We start from the raw sequence: 25,163 nt of genomic DNA, 5'->3' as shown, positions 1-25,163 counted from the left end.
TATATATATATGTACCCTTAACGCCCTAAAAACATTTGGACCTAGGGTTGACCTGCTCCGTTCGTTGATTCAACAGTTCACTGGTCGAATCATGGTTTTTATTTATTAATATTATATTTAATTTATATTATTTTAATATATACTCATCATAAATTAGTGAGAATATGCATAAATAATCCAGTATATGTATTATTACATTGTCATCACAACATAAAAATAAATATCATACAGTAATATAATAAATTCATAATATGATAATGCCTTAAGACAAATTAAAAACCGGATCAATTCTACGAAAATGTCACTGGTTCACCTAAAAAAACGTTCAGTTCACCAAGTTGTTACTAGTTTGATTATAAGGATGATCTTTAATCGGAATCGAGCCGTCAAGATGACTGGTTCTGTTTTTTTCTATTCAAACATATACTATGCCTAAAAACACCATCACAGAGGGTGTTCTGTGTGACATGGCATATGGCAGTTGGGCCACAGGAATGAAAGAATGACAGCACAATTTTAATTTAGGCGGTCCCCTTGCCACCACACAATTCCCTTGCTGCCCTTCATAAGCGTGTTCTTTGTCTACAAAAGAAATATTTTTTTCTAGTGGCAGAATATAATTGATGTACTAACTATATATCGTATTTTTTACAAACACCACTTGCCTACCTAAATACTACGCTCGCTCTATGTAAGAGGGGCAAAGACCCTCCAAAATGATCACCTCGTTGTTCTTCCTCAGTCACCCAGACCCAACGGCCATATGTGATATGCAACACATCACATAGAATGTCCTATGGGAGGCCGATGGAGTTTGGGGTATAGATCTACAAAACTTTAAAATATATACTTTTATAAATATTCTACAAAAACTGAAAATATAGTTTTATAAATATTTTTAAGATATACTATATAAATAAATAGCATGGGGTTCACATAGTCCCAATCCCCATTGTGGCCCAACTAGTAACGGCATCCAAAAATTCCCGTTCCGGCCCAACACGTATGTGTTGTTTCGGTTGTGAATTTATCCTCAAGTTTGATATCCTTTTTTGCCGGGTCGGGCAGAAGGCTGACCAAAATCATTAGTAAGTATAAAGGGGGCAAGTTTGATATCCTTGTCGTTTTGGATAAGTATATGATTTTGTTTTGGATAAGTATATGATCAAACCTTTAAACTTTAACTATTAATAATTTTTAAAATATTTAGTTTGTAAACAATAGGACAACATATACAGATAAATCACAAAGAGCACTTTAATAAAAGTAAATGTCTTTTTACATTTTTTGTATATTTTTAATAGAAATCGCAAGTGTATCTTCATCTAAAATGAGAAAAAAAATTAAACCGGAGTGAGCACTCTTGGTAGGCTGTGTTTCTATGTATTTCTCCTAGCTGAGCGAAGTAAAAGCAACACTGCCACACTGGTGGTATTCTGCTGCCCCAAGCTTGAGGCCTCGAAATAGCCTGCATTATTTTTCCCCATGGATCGCCATGGCCTACTCTAGCTTTAAGTGGCCCTCAAGTCACCAGCTAGCCTCCAGAAAAATCGCACACTCCGAGGCAGCATCATATCCCGATCTCTCAAGAACCGCAAACCGAGAGGGCGCACGAGATACAATCGTCGCCATTCTTCAATTAAGATCCCAATTCGTAGCACTCTTTCAGTTTCAGATCAAATTAAAGAAACAGAAGCAACCAAGAACACTTGCAGTGTGATTAGCTAATTCGGAGCAGCAGTACTAACCCAGGTGCTAAACTATCAAGATAAGATCACTCATTATATATGGCGAATTGGCGAGCAATCTTGGATCTTGTCGAAGCTTCTTTCAACCCATGATCGATATCTCTGACCTGTCGCGGTTTTCGGTGCAAGATCGAGAGAGAGATGGCATAAACTAAACCGCCACATGCATATTGCATCGGCTCGTCGATCGATCGCCGCGGTATAAATCATCGTGCATGCGTTGCGTTTTGCTCCGGGGATGTAGCTCGATCGTAGTAGTACGTAGCAGCAGGAGGAAGAAGATGATGATGTTGAGCTGGTCGAGGACGACAATCTCGCCGTCGTCGTCATCGCAGGCTCTCGTGCTTGTCGCCGCCGTCTTGTCGTACCTCGTCTCCTACTCCGGCCATGTCGCCGCCGCCGCAGTAGCAGGACACCCTGACTACGCCGACGCGCTCGCGAAGTCGATACTCTTCTTCCAGGGGCAGCGGTCCGGCCGCCTGCCGCCGGACCAGGCCGTCGCGTGGAGGTCCAACTCCGGCCTCTCCGACGGCTCGGCGGCGAACGTACGTGAGCCCTGCGTTTGTAGTATCGCGTGTGACCGTGTGTTGACTTCGGTCAACGGGCTGACCTGCGGTTTGACTTTGGGGGGAATCAGACGTAACGTGGTGGTGGTGGCATGGCAGGTCGACCTCACCGGCGGGTACTACGACGGCGGCGACAACGTCAAGTTCGGCTTCCCGATGGCGTTCACGGCGACCATGCTGTCTTGGGGAATCGTGGAGTACGGCGGGCGGATGCAGGGGCGCGTCCGCGACGCGCGCGCCGCGGTGCGGTGGGCGACGGACTACCTCCTCAGGGCGGCCACGGCGACCCCGGGGGTGCTCTACGTCGGCGTGGGCGACCCCGACGCCGACCACCGGTGCTGGGAGCGGCCGGAGGACATGGACACGCCGCGGACCGTGTACTCGGTGTCGGCGTCGAGCCCCGGGTCGGACGTCGCCGCGGAGACCGCGGCGGCGCTCGCCGCCGCGTCGCTGGCGTTCAAGGCCGCCGACCCGGCCTACTCCAGGAGGCTGGTCGCCGCGGCCAAGGACACGATGGCGTTCGCCGTGCGGTACCAGGGGAAGTACAGCGACCACGTCGGCGGCGACGTGGGCGCCTACTACGCCTCCTACTCCGGCTACCAGGACGAGCTCCTGTGGGGATCGGCGTGGCTTCTCTGGGCGACGAAGGACGCCTCCTACCTCGACTACCTTACCTCCCTCGGCGACAACGACGGCGTCGACATGTTCAGCTGGGACAACAAGCTCGCCGGAGCGCGCGTCCTCCTGTCACGGGTAACGCGCAAGCTCGCATCGATCACCTCCTCCTCCATGCGAATCTTTGTCTCTGATCTGTTCGTGCATATGCATGCATGCATGCATGGACGTACACAAGCAGAGGGCTCTGGTGAGCGGCGACCGGAGGCTGGACTCGTTCCGGCGGCAGGCGGAGGACTTCCTCTGCAGGATCCTGCCGGGGTCGCCGTCGTCGACGACGCAGTACACGCCCGGCGGGCTGATGTACAAGTCCGGCCACGCCAACCTGCAGTACGTCACCTCCGCCAGCTTCCTCCTCGCCACCTTCGCCAAGTACATGGCCGTCTCCAACCACACCTTCTCCTGCCTGAGCCTCCCGGTCACCGCCAAGACCCTTCGAGCTCTCGCCAAGAAACAGGTACCCTACCGCCTCTACCGACGCCGTCGTCTTCTTCCTCCCTCCCTCCCTCCCGCGGCTCGTCCAATCGATGACGAACTTGCTCGCCTCGCCGCCGGGCGCCGGCCGTCTTTCCTCAGGTGGACTACATACTGGGCGCGAACCCGCAGGGGATGTCGTACATGGTGGGCTACGGCGCGCGGTTCCCGCAGAGGATACACCACAGGGCGGCGTCCATGCCGTCGGTGGCGGCGCACCCGGCGCGCATCGGATGCCAGGAGGGGTTCAGCAGCTACTTCAACGCCGCCGGCGCCAACCCCAACGTCCACACCGGCGCAGTCATCGGCGGGCCGGACAAGAACGACGCGTTCCCGGACGAACGCGGCGACTACGACCGGTCGGAGCCGACGACGTACACCAACGCCGCCCTCGTCGGCTGCCTCGCCTACTTCGCCGAGAGCTACAAGAGCTGACGCCATCCATTTCCAACTATCCATCATCCACTGACGACAACGATGATCGGTGTATCTTACTGCATTCCTACTGCTCTAGAAGCTGAAGAACTCAGTAGCAATTTATTTTTCATCTTAATTACCACTAGATTGTTCAGGATCTTGGTGATCCGACACACTTCGATCGATGTTGTAGCACCAAGCATTCGAACCTGTCGAGCTGAGAGAATCACTTGGAAGGAAATGGAAGCAATAGTAGGTGGCAAATCCGTCTGAATTGCTGTTCATTTCGCGCGTCAATTTGGATATGGAAGTTTAGCAAATAAAGCAAATAGGATCATGACAAGTGTATAAACTCCTGATCAATGATCGGTAAATATCTGCTGTGGTTTCAGGAAACAACGGTGAACACTAGTCATGTTCAACAACCAACCAAAGGGATCAGCACGTTCTGAACTCTGCGGTTGTGTTCCACAAAATCGGCTACTTTTACGTGGGATATCTAGATTCACTCGTTTTCTACGCGCATATTTTCTAAACGATAATACGATGTGTTTTTTAAAATTTTTATATAAGTGAAGTTGTTTTAAAAAATCGTATTAATCTATTTTTCTTTTTTTAATAAATATTAATTAATTAATATTATATTAATCTATTACTACTTTTTCTGCGTTGTTTCTAACCAACTACGAAACGCGCGTGACCTTAGTTGGATTGGTATCTACCACAATACATGTACAAGGGTATCAAAGGTTAGAGAAGTTTTAGAGTGATAGAGCAACGTTGGTGATCCGATTATAATTATCCAGAAAGTCTCGTCTTAGCCATCATTATATTGACTCTAGAGGCATACATGATCTAAATGGATGCATGGTCAGCCCAACCACAAGGGTGTTTATTTCTACAAGCAATTAAAAACTAGCAACAACAAGATAACAAGCAACTCAAATTGCGGAATAATGATATAGGATTAAACATCAATAGTATCAAAAGGTAGGGTTCTGGATCAAGCAGATTGGCGATCTAATCGATCACAAGATTACATAACTTTCATCTTAAAAAAACCTAAGCTGATATGGCGGCTAAGAGAAATTTATAGGTGAGAGGATGATTTGGGGTCGTACTCTAACCCTAAGATGTGTCCCTAACAAACTCAACTTGATACATGGGGCTACGGCCCAAAAACCGGTGGCACAACATCGGTTGATTTTGATATCCCGGTACTGTTTTGGCAGCTACAGCCGACTGGAGAGGAATCTAGAGATGATGCTGCATCCATTTGAATTAGACTTTAAGACCTTTCCATCAAGACTATACGCTCCAAATAGACTTCTGGACCAACGACTATCCTCCTTTGAATCCACCGTTATGTAGGAGGTGGAGGCAAAGACAATATTTTTTCATCTTGTCTTTTGTTCTTAAGCACAATAATATCACAAGCATTTAGTAGTATCCCAATCAGTCAATCATGCTTATAAAATTCTAAGAACATATTCACTTGGTAATTAAGTTGATAGGCTAGGCAGTGACGGATCTAGCCAGCGATATTAGGGGGGTCTGAACAAGTTAGATAGAGTTTCAGTCTCCTCTTGCTATTGATCTCTACCATAAATTTTAGGGGAAGCTTCGTGGGGGCTCTAATGGTTTAAACGGGAGTAGCGGGGGCTCGAGCCCCCGTCGCCCCCATGTCAAATCCGCCCCTGAGGCTAGGCACGTGTTATTGTTTCTTATAACACTGATTCAGTTTGTGAACTTGACGTGGTCACGTTCTCGGTGGAGATGTCCTCTGTTTGAGTTAATATGTGTATTGAAATGGAAAAATAAAAACAGGTTAAAAGTTCTACAGCATGCCAAGCAGCAATCACTTCTAAGATCGCACATGGCTGCATTGAGAAATTGGTCGGTATGATTCATCTGGCTTATATACAATCTTTTGTACAATTTTTTTAATAAACGCTGTTGTTATATGATGTGAGTAAAGTTAGAAATTTACTAATATAGTTAAATTAAACAGTTAGCTTTGTCTGTAAGGATTTTATAAGAAATTTTTAAGTAACCTTGCTCATATGGCATTTCTTATTCTTTGCTCCATTTTCGATTTTATTGTTTCATTTTTAATAAGCACAGTAAAACTGTTTATTATATTAGCTACTAAAAAATAACTTATAGACAAAATTTTGATATAAATGTAATTACAATCTAAAATCAAATGCCTAAAAATAAACTACGATAAAAAAACCAAAATCAACCTCTATTTTAAATTTTAAATTTAAATTTTGGTTTAGAACCAGGAACGGGGGTTTAATTTCCTTTTTCATTTCATGCATTTTTGGACTATGCACTCCGCCAAAACAGAATATCTCAAGATTCCTCCACCTTCGATCCGAATCCGTGAAACCCAGCCCAAATAAAAAGAAGAACCAACGCCCAAAACAAGCCAACCAGCAAAAGCAACCACCAATCCCAATGGTCAGCGCGGCCGCGGCCGCGGCGGCGGCCGCCTCCACCTTCCTCCTCTTCGTCGCCGGCCTCGCCGTCCCTACCGCCTCCGCCGCCGACCCCTACGACCCGCCGACCGTGCCGGAGCTCATGGACAGGTTCGGCCTCCCGCGCGCGCTGCTCCCGGACACCGTCCGGCGGTACCTCCTCCACGACGACGGCTCCTTCCAGCTCTTCCTCGACGGCGGCGGCTGCGTGGTCGAGGCCGGCGGCTACCGCATCGGCTACGGGATCAAGCTCTCCGGCGCGGTGGCGCCCGGGCGGGTCACGGGGCTCGAGGGCGTCCGCGTCCGCGTGCTGTTCGCCTGGGTGCCCGTCACCGGCGTCGAGGCGGCCGGCGGGGAGGTGACCGTCCGCATCGGCCCGCTCAAGAAGTCGTTCCCGGCCGTCGGGTTCAAGTCCAGCCCCCGGTGCATCGCCGGTGCGGCAGCGGCGACGGCAACCGATTCTTGATTAGCCTCGATTTCTTTCTGGAGCACTTTAGTTCGTTGCGATTTGCTAGGACAGGCTTGATGTGTTGCTTTGGCGGAGAACACTTGTTTATAAGGATTACACATACGATTTACAGACTAAACCAGTGTTGGCTACATCCTTTTTTTTTCACTGTGCCAGGGAAGATGGGTCATGCTAGCCCTGATTTGGAATTTTGCAAACTTTGTTCCTTTTGAATGATGTGATGATACTTTACAGTTCTAGCCTAACCTATAACCAAAAGAAGAATACTCTGTTCAAAGCTTAACCGATAACCAAAAGAACACTGATAAGAGATTTTCACCAACTAAGCTTAACCGATAACCAAAAGAATACTCTGTTCAAAGCTTAGCCGATAACCAAACGAACACTCTGATAAGAGAATTTCACCAACTAAGGAAAAAAAACGTAAAGAAAACAATTTCACCAACTAAGGAAAAAAGTAAAAAGAGACAACGCCGTCTGTGGGAATCGAACCCACGACCACATGGTTAAAAGCCATGCGCTCTACCGGCTGAGCTAAGACGGCTGTCACAGCTGACACAAAAGTTTAACCATATAATTCAATAACAGCCTACAGTCACTTCCAACTTCCAATGACATGAAATCAGCTTCACAACTGCGGTGACTAGCATGCAGTCAAAATGCGCGCATAGCCATGTGTGCACAGCAAAAGAATGCAGGTGAAAAAAAGAAAAAAAAATGGTCACTGCAAAGCCCAGCAGAATTGCGTTCTCAGCTAAAGAAAATGGTTGCCCTAAAAAATCTACCAAATGTACATGTTGCACGAGCCTCACACAGGTTTCAAGTTGTCAGTTATCACTCACTCATGGAGTGAACGGTTTAGCTACCTCTGCTTGTGGACGCCATCACCTGAAACGTGCACGACGACAGGTTGCTGCCTTATCCGCGACAATAGGCCCGAGACCTCCTGCGTCGCGATGTCCATCCGCTCATTGGATTTGGAAGCTTCGGTCACCAGAGCTGACAACATGGACTGCAATGCTCTCACTCTCTCAGGTGACTCGCCACAGTGAGGACCATTCAAGGACTTGGAAGGAGATGGCTGGGTTCTGCGCCATCGCACTGGGAGGTAGTGATCCGGGATCTGAAAGTAGTTTAAAGTCGAGATCACACGGAGGGCATGCCGGCAGAGGATCCCAGCAGACTCAAACATCTGGCAGCTGCAAGAGATTAGCTCCTCTCTTTGGCTCCATCTCACACTGCACCCACCATCTGTCTTGGTATGATGACGAACAAGAAAGATATTCCCTTCCAAGTGGAATGATGCATACTGAGAAGCCGCAGCAAGCTCATCTTGTAGCTTAGAGAACGCATGGGAAGTGAGCACTGCAGCCGCATGCGCTTCCATTGGAGCTGATGCTTTGCAGGGTATGCTTTGCAAATTTTGTTGCATCATTTGTTGCTCCTCAGACTGGTCGTTATGTTCAACATATACTGCGACCTATGCAAAAACATGAGCAATGTAATGCAAACTCCTTTTACTTTATACAAAGTAACAATAAGAAAGCACAAACAAGGGGTTTATGCTACCATCAAGTATAGGTGAACTGACTTGGGGAAGTTGACGGAATTGTAAATAAAAAGGTATTTGAACATTCTAAGATCAAAGTCAAACACATTAAAGAAAAATGTCATTTGTTAAGCTAAGGAGCTCACCTGCTCAATAAAATGGGCTAGGCGTGTCTGAGCACTCAAGAATCGCTGAATGAAGGCATTTATTGACTTTGAGGTTACTCCAGAAGCAAGCAGTCCTGCGGAAAACTGCCCTCTCAAGTATGGCAATGCCCAACGAGTTCGTGATGCAAACAGACTAGCAATGTGCCTATTTCCATTTAATCCATAGCAGTTTGCCATGTCATTCCACCCAAGATCAAACTCCATTGTGCTTTCCATTTTATACAGCCTATAGAACTCATTTTTCCAGTCATTGTAAAGCTCACCGAGAACTGCATCAAACCAAGATGGAAACCTGGCTGAAATAAGCCATATGCAGAGGGCATGCTTTGTGCCTGGAAGCACCTTTTCAATTGCTTCGTTGAGATACATATTTTCATCTGTCAGTATTGTTTGTGGAGCTTTTCTGTTCATGAAGTTGAGAAATACCTGTCAAAAAGAAATATTAGCTAAGAGAAACATTAAAAACAAGATAGTGAGTTTTCACCCTGAATGGGTTGTACCTTCAATGCCCATACAAAGGATTGCACATTTTCCTCCCTTAGAAGGGCACAACCAAAGAAGCATGGCATCCCATAATTGTTCAATCCAACCCAAATCCCGAGCAGCATGTCCAGAGCAGTCAACCGATGAGTTGTGTCAAATACAACAGCATCACCATACATCTCATAGGACTGAACAGACGATGCAAACGACCAGGCAATGTTCTCAAGACGGTTGTTCGCATCTTTGGTGAATTCATACTTGAAATCGGGATCCTTCTCCTTAAATTTTCTGCACATTTTGATCAGATCGACGTTCTCTTCCTGATCAAACTTCCTGAACGACTGGATGAGGTTCCTCACATCCTTCTCGGTGAAGGGGAGATTGCCCGGCTCGACGCGCTTCTCCAGCTCCATTATCCTCATCATCTGCTGCACGGAGATCCCCGACTTCGCAAACGTCAGGATCCGGTCCCTGTCGGCGCCGGAGACGACGCGGTACGCCGGGAGGAACCGCACCTGGTCCTGGCCCAGGAGCTGGTGGTTGTGGTGGTTGGAGAACCCCGTGACCCGCCACTCCGGGTCCCCCGCGGCGACGACGCTCCGGCCGATGCGCATGTACGCCTGGCACCCGCAGCGGGAGGACCTCCGGTTCCGTTGCGGCCTGGCGTCGGCGTCGGCGGCGAAGGGCTTCGCCGGCGAGTTCCCCGCGCGGTGGCACACGAAGTACCTCCTGGTCAGCCCCTTGCCCACGCCGTCCTTCCCCTCCGTCCGGTGCCGCCGGATCGAGAACCCGCACCGCTTCGCGAACCCGCTGTAGAACTCGTACGCCGCGTCGTGCGTCGGGAACCTCTGCCCGACGTACGGCACGGGGTCATCCGCCGTCTCCGGCGAGAGCCCCGTCCCGTCGTCGTGGAATCCGGAGCCCCCTTCCTCCTCCTCCTCCTCCTCACCTTCCTCCCCGCTGCTGAGACCCTCCATGGAGGGCAGCCGCTGGTCCAGACGGTCCACGCCGTAACACTCCAGGAGAAGCGATGGCGATTCCTCGGGCATCATCCTGGCATCTGGATTTTCTGGGCTGCGACACCGCCACACCGACGAACGACAAGAGGCAACTCAGGATTTGACGAGGACCAAAGTGAGAACGAGCAAGCGAGAGAGGATGAACTTGACGGGCCGTACCGCCGGCGGCCGCCGTAGTAGCCGGAGAAGGACTCGGCGAGTCGCCGGTGGGGTTCCGGCGATTGAGATTAGTGTGAATCGAGAGTTCTAAACTTCTAAAGCATGGGCAGAACTGTAGGGTGGGCTCTCGTTTCCGGCCCACTAGTTCCATCTAACTCCTAGCCCGCCAGGAGCTATTCGTATTATTTAATTTTTTAAAAATATGTAAAATTATATATATAAGAATATATTTAATAATAAATAAAATAGTATAGAATAATTAATAATTATTTAAATTTTTTAAATAAGACAAATAGTTAAACATGTATAAAAGGTCAAACGTTTATAGATGGAGGGAGTAGAAACGACTAAGGAGAAGCCAACTCCTCAAAATCTGATAATTTTGTTTTTCTAGCACGTAGCTTCTATTTTATTTTTAGTATTATAGAACTACATATTCTTAAAAGTTATATGTTGTTTAAAAGAGCTTTTGTCAAAAGTGCAGTTTCCATAGTATTTGTTGCTTCTTCAATTTGGAGCCCACGTAGTCCCGTAACCCGTTCAATCTGTAAATGGTTGTTGCCCACGTACGTGCTGATTATTTCCTCACTCGAACCACAAGTATATGTTGTGAGAGTAAATCCATTTTGACTCCCTCTTCTATATACTGCTGCCTCAGTTTTATAATATAAGATGTTTAATTTTCTTAGTTGCAACGTTTGACATTTATTTTATTAAAAATTTAGTACAAATATAAAAATAGCAAGTTGTACTTAAAGTTCTTTTGATAATAAAATAAGTCACAAGCAAAATAAATGATATTTCCATAATTTTTTGAATAAGACAAATGATCAAACATTGCAAACAAAAAGATCAAACATCTTACATTATGAAACGGGAGGAGTATATATGTTGGATCTGAGTCACATCTCTCGACCATAAAACTAGTTATAGCGCCTTCTCTAGCTTTTAAAACCATGCAGAACGACTCTCTGATGTGACATATTGGACATAGTCTTCATCTGACGTGACACTAATATGATAAAAATAAAAATACATAAAATACATGGGATTCAAATGTCATTCACACACACAAAATTGTAGAGCCACTTGCATTTAGATACCATTCACCTCTACTTCGTTCTTTCTCACTCTGTCCTCCCCTCTTTTTTTCCTCTTGTTCCAACTGTGAGCCGAGCTTGACAAGGCATGGCTCGGTGGTGGAGTAGACCAGGTGACACCATGGTAGCCGAAGAAAGAGGAGAGAGAAGAGGGGATAGAGAAAGAGGTAACCACTCCCCTCCCTACCCATGTTTGGATTTTCCATTAGAGCGAGTCAAATTGGGCATTTCTACATGTAATCCATTTACATCACTGCATTTTGGTTAAACTAGAAAACTAATCGTGTGTATTACTATATAAAGATAAAAAACTAAGGTGTGTATATATATATATTAAAATACACTATTAACCATTTAAAACCCATATAACAATATGAACCCAGCGAGGCAGCGATCGATAAGTGCACTGCAGATGCTCGCTGACCTAGCCGGCCCGGTGACCCGAGAAACACAACAAGTGGGGATCACTTGTCATCGGTTGCTTGTTGCAATAACCGCCTGTACGTCCCGTTGCCACATGTGCGGTGAGGTAGCCTCCACGACGACTCCATGTGCGCGCGCCGATGGAGGGGGCCCTGCCCACCTGGCGGGCGACAATGCACATGCGGGAATGGCATTGGGACCCACCAACAAGAGCTCTCTCTCGTCCGCAGACCGACCTATGCACATGTGCATTTTGCATTGGGCTCTCTCTGATTCGTTTCGTTCGACAGCGGCTGATTTTCATGACATTAGCGCTGCGATGGATATCTATTAAAAATTATTACCAATACGCTATTAATATTATTTTTTATGTATACTATCTTATAATTATAATTATTGTATATATCTGACAATTATATCACTAATGATAATGATTGATATGTGAATATTACAGTCATTTTTTCTTTTAAAAAAATAGTCAGGGTGATGACATATTCACTACGTAATATCATCACTCTTTTCTATAACGCTCAAGCTCACACCGTAGCATTTGAACACATTCCATCCCAACTATCCACAAATAAAATATCTAATCAAACCTGACAATAATCGCTACCATCATAATTGTTGTATTTACGATTACCTCGGAACAGAGGCAAACATGCATCATTCTGGTGGACCCCCTCTTCTTGCCTAGCTGCCTTGCATTATTATTCGATATACCCGCAAATATATCGTTTCTTTTGCTTTAATTTCATAGCCCATCCCTGTCAAAGCTTTATGAGATAGATAACGAGGCCTCCCCGTGATCGATGCAACCATCGGGATCACATGATGCACGTAGCATGATGCCTCGAGCGGTTGGCAAGCACAGGAGCCCACCGATCCATTCCAGCCACACCCAACTAAAGAATTATTCTCGATCAAAAGTTGGAAAATAATGTTATGGAAAACAACAGATAAGATCCATAAGAAAAAAAATAGTTCAAAAAAATTCACAAGGAAAACGCAAACAGTTAAAAAAGAAATCTTGCTATAGTGAAGAAAATTTGGTAATAAACCCGTACTTTAAGGAGATGATTGTCACATATTTATAAATAAAAAATAATTTACGAATAAAATTTTTATATACGTGTGCTCAGTGATCTAAAAGTAAAAGCTGAAAAAATAAACTACGATAATAAAAACCTCAAAATCAACTCCAAATTTAAGATGAAAAATTAAAATTTGGCTTATAAGTATAAATATATAATACATCTCCAAATTTAAGACGGGAGTAAGGTTGTAACAATTTGCTTATACTTCAAATCTGAAAGATAAATGTGTGGTTATTTGTTTCTATTTAATTAGCCAGTCGTGAATCCATACTAGGCCACTGATTACCTTGGTTCAATAATTCTTTATGGACATTGTCTCTTAATTAATACATTAAAATATTTTTATCGTCATTTTCTTTTTATCCATCCCGTGCAAATAGAATTCCTATCGATAAATGCTAAGATTTGACTTCGAGCCATTATTTGTATGGTAACGACTTTCATTTTCCTCTCTTAGGTCTCATCTATATCATATCATTATATTTGATTACGTGACGATAAATAACTTTTGTAAGTGCCCTAAAAGGATTTTGTTGGTGAACACCAAATGGTGGGACGCACATATACTGCAAGCCCAGATGTCCACCCCAAGGCCATGAGGTGATATGCTCTACCAACATTACAATTGTTGTTTTCGCTCCCTATTTTTGCCAAAAAGAAACGCCAAAAACGTCTTAATATAAAGAAATAACCAAATCTAGGTAGATATTCCATGTATACACAAAAAGTTCGTACCACATTTCATAAAATGTATTAGTATTATATTTGTTTCATATAATAAAATACTTCCATCATCCCTAAATTCATATTAATACTATTGAATCATATTCATTAATGTGTGGATGGACGTAGACATGACAAAAAAAAATGGAATAAGGGGGTATATTTTTATTTGTGGCAGGTAATATTATATTTAATCTGTATTCTAATAATATACAACATCTTTACTTTTTACACATATTTACTATTCATCTTATTAAAAAAATACTTATGTAGTTATCATTTATTTTATGGTTATTATTTATTACTAGTTGTATTTTAATTATAATTTATATTTTCGTATATTTACACAAAAACTTTGAATAAGACAAATAGTTAACTGTTTGATAAAAATGAACTACGTCAGCTATTAAAATGTATAGAGCAATATATTTTCTTTTACCATTAGCAAAGCACCTACGTTAGGTTAGTCATTTATGCTAACAAAGTGTGTCATATAAAGGCTGCCTTCTTCTTCTCATATTATTGTCAGTGTTTTTCTTGGTTTGAACCCGCATGCTTTCTAACCGCTAAATAATGTATTTATTTTAAAAATATATCTATTAACCTTTTAACATTGTAGCAATTAATCTTATTGTTTATATCATAAAATATATACTAGAAAATCAGATTTTTTTTTTTATCTTTTGTCTTCATCCAGTAAAGGAACACAACCAAAATTGCGAAAAACTTAACTGTTGGCCCTGTTTAGTCGTAGAAATATCACATCAAATCTTTATACACCTAAATAGAGCATTAAACATAGATGAAACAAAAAACTAATTACACAGTTAGGGGAGAAATCATAAGGTGAATCTTTTGAGCCTAATTAGTTCATAATTACTTAGAAGTGCTACATAACCCACATGTGGTAATAACCGATTAATTAAGCTATAAAGATTCATCTCGCGGTTTTCAGTCAAGATATGAAATTTCGTAACCGAAAATCCCTCTCCGACATCAAACATTTACTGTGACACTCAAAAATTTTCTTTTCGTGGACTAAACAGACCTCTTATTATGCAGGATTAAGAGTAAAGTACATGACCGGTTTTTAAACTTGTGGCGTAGTACCACTTAGGTCATGAACTTAGAAAATACACGTTTAGGTCCATGTTGTTTAATGTACCATCTAGATCCATGAACTTGTTTTAAATGTACCATCCAGGTCCATGATATTATACATTAAAACGAATTCATGGATCTAAACATACACTTTCTAAGTTTATGGATCTAAGTGGTACTGCTTCACAAGTTTAAGGATATGTGCTTTATTCCGGGATTAATTTGGACTGTTGGAGCCGTACGCAGCATGATCCACATTTATCCGCGTCATGATGGGAAAGGGAAAAAGTACGGGCGGGCAGAGACGAGTCGAGGTCGTCGTCGATCGAGTGCACCCAACGGAAGGCATTTGCCCCCCGTGGATATAAACCTTTCCATCGATTGAAATCCATCTGCATCTCGTCCCCTTCCTTACGTCTCCTCGTCCCCCCGCGGCCGGCCCCGCCCTGCTTCCTCCACAAGCTTCCTCCCCCCACGCACCCCGCTCCCCCGTGCCTCGCGGGCCTCGTCTCGCGATCATCCAGCGAGCGGCAGGGAGGTGGGTGGGCGTCGCGTCCAGCGGGTCGGTCGATCGGCGAAGGACCAGCGGTCTCTCTCCCCCCTCCCCGATCGACGGCGGGAGAGCGGTGGCCTCTATGCTCTTGCGCGGGTCGGCCCGCCGCCGCTGATCACGTCGGGATTGATAGGTATGCGTCCCTCTCTCTCCCCCTCCCGCAGCTCCCTGCGGCCCCGCGCGGCTCTCTTCGATCGTCCTGCCTTGTCCTCGTCCGCTTCGATTGTTTGTTTGCTGCTCTGTTGTTCGTGTACGTGCATTCCTCCTCGTTCCTGCGTGTGTCGTGTGATCTCCACGAATGATCCATGGCGGTTATTGGTCTGCGACTTTTGGTTCATTCACAATGTGTTCTTACCAGTTACCACTTGCTAGTCTTCTAGCGAATTGGGTCACCTGAGCAGAGTCCAGAAACGCCAAGCTGGATCCAACGCCCACAGCCTATTGGCAGCCGTGAAGTGGCCCCCGTTCCCTTCCTCTCTCTCTAGTTCAACTCAATTATTGCCTACCTAATGGAATACTAGCAAAACTGCATGCGGAAATTTTTCGCTAGCATGATCTGATTGTAGCACTAAGCCCTTTTCCTTTTTGAGGTGATGTGATGTTGAATCACACGGAAAAGGAAATGAGTTAAAATTGTGGATTAACTTCTGTTTAGTGCCATACCTTTTAGCTTTTCGAAACTATTGAGATCGCCATGATTTGCATGTTCAAGAGGTCACTTCCGTTCTATCCAACCAGTAGGCAGTAGCAAATAAAATTATGTGAAGAATGGAACAAACAAGTTATTTCCAGTAGATTCTACTCCCAGAACTGACTAATCCGGTTGGTGTTAACTGCAAACACTCCGGGAGATCCCCACTTTTGTTCTACCAACTCCTTGTCCTCTAGTCCACTTGTGGGAAGGAGAGAACTGATGAATAAACTAATGGATTAAATTAGTGGGGAAAGCTAATTAGGGATCAGGTTAACAATGATGAGACGTGGGGGGAATGGCAAGCTTTAGCTGTCCGTGATGCTGCTGTTGCGCCATGTGGAGGATCAATTTGACCTGGAATTTTGTCCCCGTCGGAGCGGGCATCTCCACCCTTTACACGTGGCGATTTCTTGTGGTAGTGGTCTTTTCCGGAGGGAATGGTTACAAATTTTGCTCGGAGTTACTCGCAACATCTCATTTATTTTGTGATCCATGGGCTACAGCATCAAAAGAAGCTGTGATGCTTTGTGCAATAACCCGTTTTTATCCACTTGTCAGTGCGGTGATCTTTTTCTCTTCAAGAAGGACAGATATCTATCCCTTGCTTGGTTTGAACGGTTGAACCCTTTTTCTTTTCTTAGAGATACTTTAGAGCAAGTTCAATAGTATAGTCAACTACTAGCTCTAATTCATTTATAGTCAATTTAATAATCAATTCATATAAATAGTTATCTATAAAACATTAGTACATGATCTTACATGTCATTCACATAAATCTGTGTGGAGCTAGTTATAAATTAGTAGTTCATTGCTCTTCTCTCTCCCTTATCTCTTTAAAATATATTTATAGCTGGCTTATAGCCTGCTATTGTACCTCTTCTTAGGAGAAGAGCATGAACAAATGAATGAATTTCTGTTTCCTCGTCTCTAGAACATTTCAAAAGGGAAATCAAGAGAATCCCATCTGGAATTCTTCATAGGAATTACTGCAATCGTGGCAACGCAAAACTTCAATTGCAGGGCATGCGTGATTTCAAACGATGATATCGAGTTTCATGGTCCACGATTCTGCTGGTGTGATCTAAAGTTTCTTCAGTCTGTCTTACTCTGACACAGTCGACTCGCTCGCATCTGCTCTACTATGTGGACAGGTGACGTTCATGACTCGCTAACCCCCAACCAGATTCAAGCATATCCTGCTTAAATTCCTTGCATATCCTTGTTCCGAAACTGGAGGAAAGATGGTGCCAATGCAGTTTAAACTGATCTGTCGAGGGTATTAACTCTACAGTACTGTTTCTTTTTCTGTGGAGCACCTGAAGAATGTGATCGTGGTGAGTAGTTAGAGGGATAGGGACAGACAGGCTGCAAAATTTGTTAAAAAATCATGTGGAGCATGTGAAGAGGCTTGGGATTTTCTTCTTGCGAGTATTGGAAGCAAAATTCCAGGCTGGTTGCAGTGACAAGTAGGCCGGGGGGAACCGCTCATGCTGCGCCGCAGATCATGTATGGATGGAGCATTGGATTTGGAGCCCGTCCATTTTGACGATTGCTCGGCATTCTGTTTTTCTTTTTCCAAAAGAAATGTTTGTTTTATTAGATTGTGCAGAAGTAAGCAAACCTATAGCAAGTAATAGTCAGATTTTCTATAAAAATAATTTTTCTAACAATAATTTATAGCCAATCAACATGTATAATAATAGATGTTAATTTTTTTAAAAAAATATTGGAAAAAGTATGATATCTCAAAAGTTTGATCAACGATATCTTCGTTTCGTTCCGTATTATAAGGTACTTTAGTTTTGATACAAGTTAAAGGTCTTTTAGGATTGACCAAATTTATATAAAAACTATTAACATTTCCACCACAAAATAATATATTATAAAAAATACTTTTAACAATGGGTTTAACAAAATTAATTTGGTGTTGTGAATATTGTTATATTTTTCTATAAAATTGATCAAACTCAAATATATTTAACTTAAGATAAACTCAAAATAATGGAGGAGTGTAAGCAACATGTTTATTTATTTGTATGTTATAACTATACTGCTGAAAGTAGTTTGGCGAATACGTAAAAGATTTGCATGTCATTCCAAGGAAATGACTGTATGTCGGGTTTAAGTTCCATTTTTTTTTGTCCATTTCCTTTGTCGTAATTTCTCCTTCCTCACGCCACATAAAGTGCAGGCAGACGAAGAAAAGGATCGGCGAGGCCACCCCACGCGAGCGACAAAAATGGACGGCCACCCCTCGCCGCGTTCCCATCACCAGCTCCCTCCGGCGGAGCGGGACGGCAGCTTCGGCTACGACATCGAGAGCATGGACGGCGGCGGCAGTGCGTGGCGGGGAGTCGCGACTGGGCGGAACGGGTCGTCGGAGGCGCTGCTACAGTACGACGACGAGGGCGACGGCGGCCCGCGCCAGCCGCTGCTGCGGAAGCGAACCATCAACACCACTTCCCAGATCGCTATAGTCGGCGCCAACGTCTGCCCTATCGAAAGCCTCGACTACGAGTAAGTCCCCCAATGCCTGTGACCTCTCCATTCAGATAATTCCTCGGTTGAGGAAATTTTTGATCTTTATTATTTGGCCGCAACGATCTTGATTGTTAACGGGTGATCCTTATTACTAGTTTGTTGTTTGACTTGGGCACAAGAAGGTTAGGATCTTGACCTGCATCTAAAATATGAAAACATGGTCTTTATGATATTTTAAATAAAAGGAGAAATGACTTCGTAAAGAATCAGATAATATAATTCTTAACGAACACTTGCTGTAAAATAATAACTATGTAATGGATTGTAAGATGTCGGTATTGAAAAGGAAACAGGACAATTTTGGGCTCCCTTCTGGCAATTTGTCAATCACGTCTTTTAGTGCGAATGAACAACATAAATATTTATGAATTACGGTGTTTTGATTTTTATTGCGAAAATTTTAGATGAATTAAGACGTTTCTGTAATGGACTGATACATACAAAAGCAATATATATAAGAATCGACAAACTGAGAATAAGCCAACTGCAAAGCTCTTGCAATGGATTTGTAAGGAAGTTGGGGATTGAATTCTGAAGAGAAAAAATACATCAGTTTGTTCACTATGCCCATTTAATCAGTCACACGCTTTAACTTTTATACCGTGTGTTTCAGAATTGTGGAAAATGACCTTTTCAAGCAAGATTGGCGATCGAGAAAGAAGAAGCAGATATTTCAGTATATTGTTCTTAAATGGGCCTTAGTTCTGCTTATTGGCATGTCGACTGGAATTGTTGGCTTCTTTAACAACCTTGCAGTCGAAAATATTGCAGGACTCAAACTATTGCTCACGAGTGATCTCATGCTCAAGCAGAGGTAAAGCTTCACTCTGGTGCTTTTGCTATTCTTCCATAAGTTGCAGACTAATGCCTCCTCCTGATTCTCCATATCGTGTTTTGATTTAATTTGATGGAGTAATTTAAATTTATTGATGGTGTGCTGCTTCCAGTGCAGGTACTTCACAGCATTTTTGGCATATGGCGGTTGTAATCTAGTCTTGGCAGCTACTGCCTCAGCAATCTGTGCTTACATAGCACCCGCTGCTGCTGGATCTGGTATTCCTGAAGTTAAAGCATATCTTAATGGAGTTGATGCTTATTCTATATTAGCTCCCAGTACATTATTTGTGAAGGTAAGGTTTAACTTAGAATAGCATACATATATAGTGGAGTAAGGTTTATTATGTTTCAAATATATTTACATTGTATTCGGTTTTTTTCCACCAGCTTGTATTGTTGAATTTATTAGAACATTTCCAACATCTGCTTCTGTGTTATGAAATTCTCTTGGTATTTGTTACAGAGCCTCCTAAAAATTTCAAGGCCTAACCCCCACTGCTGTTTTCTTTCCAGCCATGGTGATTTGCCCGAACTGTTGATTGCAATCTACAATAACTGAACTATTATAAAATATGGCTAACAAGAAATTAATCTAATTGATATAGATGGAAACGAACTTGGTAAGCAAGGATCAATCTAAATCAGTTTGGCCAGATGCTAAACTGCCTAGTTTGGGTTGTAGAATCTTTTAGCAACAATAGAAGTGAAGGAAGCCTAATGGTTGTTTGAACAGTACTTTTAGAAACAGGAATGGAGTCAACTTTTGGTGGGATCTATTTTGCTTTCTAAAAAAATACATCTGTTACATTAGGATAGTCATCTCTTTTTATATTTTTCAGGAATCGGTATTGAGAAAGAGTGCCATTATTATATATTTTTCAGATTGGTGATGCCAAGGGCAACATCGTACTTTGGAAAACTTATCAGTTGTGAAAACTTATCTTACACTGTATATGGTTAATAACTTCACAATGCTATTATTGACAAGCTTGTTTGTTGTTCACATATAAACTCAGAGACAGACAAATTTTGCTGATTGTTGGTAAGAGCAGAATCACCATGTTCTGAAATGTTTTCTTTGTGCTTTGCAGATATTTGGATCTATACTTGGAGTCTCAGCTGGATTTGTACTTGGAAAGGAAGGCCCCATGGTACATACAGGAGCATGCATAGCGAACTTGCTTGGTCAGGGGGGTTCACGCAAATACCATCTTACATGGAATTGGCTGAGATATTTTAAGAACGACAGGGATAGGCGAGATTTGATTACTTGTGGATCAGCAGCTGGAGTGGCAGCAGCATTCCGTGCACCAGTTGGTGGCGTGCTCTTTGCTCTTGAGGAAGCAGCATCATGGTATCACTTCTTTCCCTTCTCAAGCATTTTTTTTTCTTCATATATTATATGATGATCTTGCCATTGCTTTAAAATTACTGCGCTGCCTATTACCACTCTTAACAAAATGAAATGAGCAGATTTCATGGCAAGTGTAGTAGGTGTATAACTGGGCATAGGGTTGAAACTTGAAAGAGCAGAGCAACCATGTAGTGGTCACAGTAATCATATGATCATATCCATGGTTGAATTCATACGCATACAGTTTGGTTAGATATGTACAACCTTGGTCCCCTCATATTCAGCAGAATTAATCATCGTAGAACTCTAGTTAACCTAATGAAATATCAATTTCACTCAAAAAAGTCAAAATAATAAAAATATCCACTATCAGAGATGAGGCAACAAAAATACATGTATTGCTTTATCATATATAAATTTGTGAACATTCAGAGAAAACAACATTTCAGATGGAAATACCTAAACCCTTTTTTATTGCTAATTTGAGTGGGAGAGAAGTAATTAACTGGATGGAATTCTAAAATCATCTCCTAATGAATACTCCCTCCGGTCAAAAATATTTGTTGCTTAGGACAAGATTTGGTCAAACTTTTAAAATTTTGACCATTAATAATTTCCTAAATTCTAGTTTAAATACAAAACAAATTATACACACAGATTCTCCTCAAAAAGTACTATGATAGATAGATATCATAAAATTATTAGACTATAAATTTATTATAACAAAAGATTGCTCGTCGGAATTCTGTAAGTTTGACCAGATCTTATCCTAAATTACAAATACCTTTTACCGGAGGGAGTACGATAGTTTAATAATGTGTACATATCTATCTTTGCATTCCTATGGTATGCATTTTACTTCATCTGCTTTCAGCTGTTCCCATGAGGTTCTGTATATGATTTTTCAGGTGGCGAAGTGCTCTTCTATGGAGAACATTCTTTACAACTGCTGTTGTTGCTGTTGTGTTGAGGGCTCTGATTGAGTTCTGTCGTAGTGGAAAATGTGGTCTCTTTGGGAAAGGAGGGTTGATTATGTTTGATCTAAGCTCAACTATCCCGACATACACTGCCCAAGATGTTGTGGCAATAGTTGTCCTTGGAATAATTGGTGGTGTCTTTGGAGGCCTTTTCAATTTTCTCCTGGATAGGATTCTCCGCGCCTACAGTTTTATTAATGAGTACGGACCAATATTATACACTGATTTCTTACACTGGCAGTTTTATCTATTATTTCGATATTAATCTCATTTACATTCCCATGCTTGCCCGCAGGAGAGGTCCTCCATTCAAGATTCTTCTCACCATGACAATATCAATTATTACCTCAGCATGCTCCTATGGGCTCCCATGGCTTGCTCCGTGCACGCCGTGTCCTGTTGATGCTGTAGAGGAATGCCCCACCATTGGCCGCTCTGGAAATTTTAAGAACTTTCAGTGCCTGCCGGGTCATTACAATGGTCTTGCATCACTCTTCTTCAACACAAACGATGATGCTATCCGCAATCTGTTCAGCAGTGGCACTGAGAAAGAGTTCCACATGTCCACTCTTTTTGTTTTCTTCATTGCTATCTACTGCCTTGGCCTCGTGACTTATGGTATCGCCGTTCCATCTGGTCTTTTCATCCCAGTTATACTTGCTGGGGCTGCGTATGGCCGCATAGTGGGGACACTTCTTGGTCCCATATCTGATCTTGACCCTGGCCTCTTTGCACTACTTGGTGCGGCTTCTTTCCTCGGTGGAACAATGAGAATGACCGTATCAGTGTGTGTGATCCTTCTGGAGCTCACAAATGACCTCCATATGCTCCCTTTGGTCATGCTCGTCCTCTTGATATCGAAGACCATAGCCGATTGCTTCAACAAAGGGGTCTATGATCAGATTGTAGTGATGAAAGGTTTGCCATTCATGGAGGCACATGCTGAACCGTACATGAAGCACTTGGTTGCTGGTGACGTTGTGTCGGGGCCACTTATCTCCTTTTCTGGCGTTGAGAAGGTGGGGAACATTGTTCATGCGCTGAGAATCACGGGCCACAATGGGTTCCCAGTGGTTGATGAGCCACCTGTATCAGAAGCTCCAGAGCTGGTTGGGTTGGTGCTTAGGTCCCATCTGCTGGTTCTACTGAAAGGCAAGACATTCATGAAAGAACAGGCGAAAACCAGCGGTAGCTTCGTGCTGCGAAGATTTGGTGCCTTCGACTTCGCCAAGCCCGGTTCGGGAAAGGGTCTCAAGATCGAAGACCTGGATTTCACCGATGAGGAACTCGAAATGTATGTCGATCTCCATCCAATTACGAACACCTCACCCTACACGGTGGTTGAAACAATGTCACTTGCAAAGGCCGCAGTGCTCTTCAGGGCACTAGGATTAAGACACCTACTGGTAGTGCCAAAGACCCCAGGGGTAGGCCCTCTATCTCTCAAAGAAAAAGAAACTTGCCCCCTCGTACTTTTCTGCGTAAACTTAAGTTCATAGAGTATTTGTAATTGTGGTTTCGTTGCTAACGATTTTTTCTCTCTGCAATGCAGAGGCCCCCAATTGTTGGGATTCTCACAAGGCACGATTTCATGCCGGAGCATATTCTTGGGCTGTTCCCAAATCTCAGCAAGTCACACTAACAAGGGCCAAATTACCAGCATTCGACAGATCAATTATTTTTGTTTGCCGTCGCCTTGTGGCTACAGGTATTAAAGGAAGCGGCTTTGTGCAAAATTTGCTGCTCCGATCGAATCTTGCCCTTTTGTTGTCTATACATTCATAAGAGATACTTGAAAATCCATCGAATAACACAATCAGCAACAGAATGGAATTTTGTAGTTTGTGCTTCTGTGCAAAATAATAAAGTATATATCTTGCGGTGTATATACACTTGGGGTGTTCTGTTCTATCAGCTGTCTTTTGCTACGTGGTTCTCGTTTGCCTTCGTGACCTCGTTGTTCGCTTGGATCTCCGATGGTCACACTTTTGTCGAGATTAACCTCTTTATTGTTTCTGGACAAGCAGATGCAAACTAGACGTAATGTAGTAGATGATAATGCATACAGACAGTGAATGCATTGCTTGCAAACAAACCGCCTGTCCGTCCACATGTCGATGGAGAGACATCCTATTTGTTGCTGTCACATGCCGATGTTATTGCAAAGATTCATAGAAAATTCGCCAGGATCCTTCTACAGCGACTCCGACGTCGGCACGAGGCATCTACAACACTGATCCAACAACCGTGTGCGCCGGTGGGCCCATATACCAGTGACAGGGCACCACAGACATGAACGCAAAAGGGGGGAACAGTGACAGGCAAGACACCATGATTCTGCCTCTGTAGATTCCAGCATGTGGTCATCGCCTGCTAGCAGTAGCCTAGTACAATCTCTCAAACAAAACGTATGGAGTAATTAAAAAAAAACATCTAAGTATCATCATACTACTAGAAACCTTCAGGAGTTCAGGTCAGGACCAAAATTGCAAGCATAGGCAGCGTAGCCTTTTCAATTTTCTGTGTGAGGCATGCATGACAATTGCGACGGACAACTTTCTGCACAAACTCCTCATCAAAGTTGGCACAGTACTAAGAGCAGATACAATAGCAGGCTATAAGTCAGCTATAAACATATTTTAAATACATAAGAAGGGAGAGAGAAGAGAGGTGAGGGTGAGCTACTAATTTGCAGCCAGCTGCACACGGGCTCCAAGACAGTGTGTGTATGACATGTGTGACCATGTACTAATGTTTTATAGGTAACTATCGTATGAATTAATTATTAGATTGGCTATAGATAAATTGGAGCTAGTAGTTGATTATACTATTGAACTTGCTCTAAATAAATTAGATTTTCGTCTTTACAAGCCTTTCTAGGCGCCAATGGTTTGTTCTTCTGCCTTTTGTGTCAGTGGGACGAAGGATTGGTTATTTGGTTGCATCAGGTTAACAACCCATGTGTGATGTGAGCCAACGGAAGGAACTAGCCATCATGTTGGGAGAGAACACAAAGACGACTACTACATAGTACATAGGCAGCACGTGTACAGGTACAGTGTAGTTTGAAGGGAAAAAAAAAAGGAAAGATTTTTGGTGCGATATGTGGGGTGCTGGCAATATTGCTTACCTTGCCTTACAAGCAAGGCAAACAAGCGATATAGCTAGATTCGTTGCCTTTTTTCTGTTTTTGTCTTGGAGGTGACACTCTTTGTTAATTTAGGTCCATTATTTGTTTATAATTTAGATCGAAGGAAAGTCATATAAAAAGCAAGGTTTTAATTCCTACTATATTTGTCCCATAATAATTTTATTTTCCGATTTATGTGTCTAACACTTTGACCATTCGTCTTATTTGAAAAATATGTAAAAAAAACTTTAAAAAATTAGTCACGTATAAAGTACTATTTATGTTTTACCATCTAGTAATAATAAAAATATTAATCACAATAATATTTTAAATAAGATAAAAAGTCAAAATATTATATTAAAAAACTGAAAAGTAAACTTAATATGGGATGGAGGCAGAAAGAAATTGAGTTCTAAATTCATAA

General features: G+C 43.0%; 4 protein-coding genes and 1 non-coding gene across 6 annotated transcripts; 3 read left to right on the top strand and 2 right to left on the bottom strand.

Annotated features, from left to right (window-relative positions):
• Positions 1-2,032: 2,032 nt before the first annotated feature.
• LOC102706188 (endoglucanase 11) lies at positions 2,033-3,898 on the top strand. The gene is made up of 4 exons (XM_040523745.1): positions 2,033-2,293; positions 2,414-3,067; positions 3,171-3,446; positions 3,566-3,898. The coding sequence occupies exons 1-4, from the start codon at positions 2,033-2,035 to the stop codon at positions 3,896-3,898; spliced, it is 1,524 nt and encodes a 507-aa protein (XP_040379679.1).
• A 2,407-nt stretch (positions 3,899-6,305) lies between these two features.
• On the top strand, positions 6,306-7,029 carry LOC102705904. Its single transcript, XM_006653377.3, has one exon. The coding sequence runs from the start codon at positions 6,344-6,346 to the stop codon at positions 6,827-6,829; it is 486 nt and encodes a 161-aa protein (XP_006653440.2). The 5' UTR covers positions 6,306-6,343; the 3' UTR covers positions 6,830-7,029.
• A 274-nt stretch (positions 7,030-7,303) lies between these two features.
• TRNAK-UUU lies at positions 7,304-7,376 on the bottom strand. The gene has a single exon. It is a non-coding gene; the product is annotated as a tRNA-Lys (tRNA).
• On the bottom strand, positions 7,336-10,369 carry LOC102705620 (protein FAR1-RELATED SEQUENCE 11). Its single transcript, XM_006653376.3, has 3 exons — positions 9,049-10,369; positions 8,528-8,974; positions 7,336-8,312 (listed from the first exon to the last, which is right to left on the bottom strand). Exons 1-3 carry the CDS (start codon positions 10,081-10,083, stop codon positions 7,695-7,697), a joined length of 2,100 nt encoding a protein of 699 aa, XP_006653439.1. The 5' UTR covers positions 10,084-10,369; the 3' UTR covers positions 7,336-7,694.
• A 4,722-nt stretch (positions 10,370-15,091) lies between these two features.
• LOC102718920 (chloride channel protein CLC-c-like) lies at positions 15,092-23,495 on the top strand. Of its 2 annotated transcripts, XM_040523309.1 has the most exons (8): positions 15,092-15,339; positions 18,092-18,417; positions 19,055-19,255; positions 19,394-19,571; positions 20,370-20,632; positions 21,541-21,810; positions 21,905-23,036; positions 23,162-23,463. In XM_040523309.1, the coding sequence occupies exons 2-8, from the start codon at positions 18,140-18,142 to the stop codon at positions 23,249-23,251; spliced, it is 2,412 nt and encodes an 803-aa protein (XP_040379243.1). In that variant the 5' UTR covers positions 15,092-15,339; positions 18,092-18,139; the 3' UTR covers positions 23,252-23,463. The 2 variants fall into 2 exon arrangements, with proteins under 2 accessions (XP_040379243.1, XP_006652320.1); XM_006652257.3 differs by lacking the exon at positions 15,092-15,339 and having other exon boundaries at positions 18,042-18,417; positions 23,162-23,495.
• Positions 23,496-25,163: the final 1,668 nt, after the last annotated feature.

Source organism: Oryza brachyantha, chromosome 4, assembly GCF_000231095.2.
Source record: "Oryza brachyantha chromosome 4, ObraRS2, whole genome shotgun sequence".
NCBI lineage: Eukaryota > Viridiplantae > Streptophyta > Magnoliopsida > Poales > Poaceae > Oryza > Oryza brachyantha.
The sequence above is the reverse complement of the archived record's forward strand: the minus strand, read 5'-3'. Positions and strand labels throughout refer to the sequence as shown.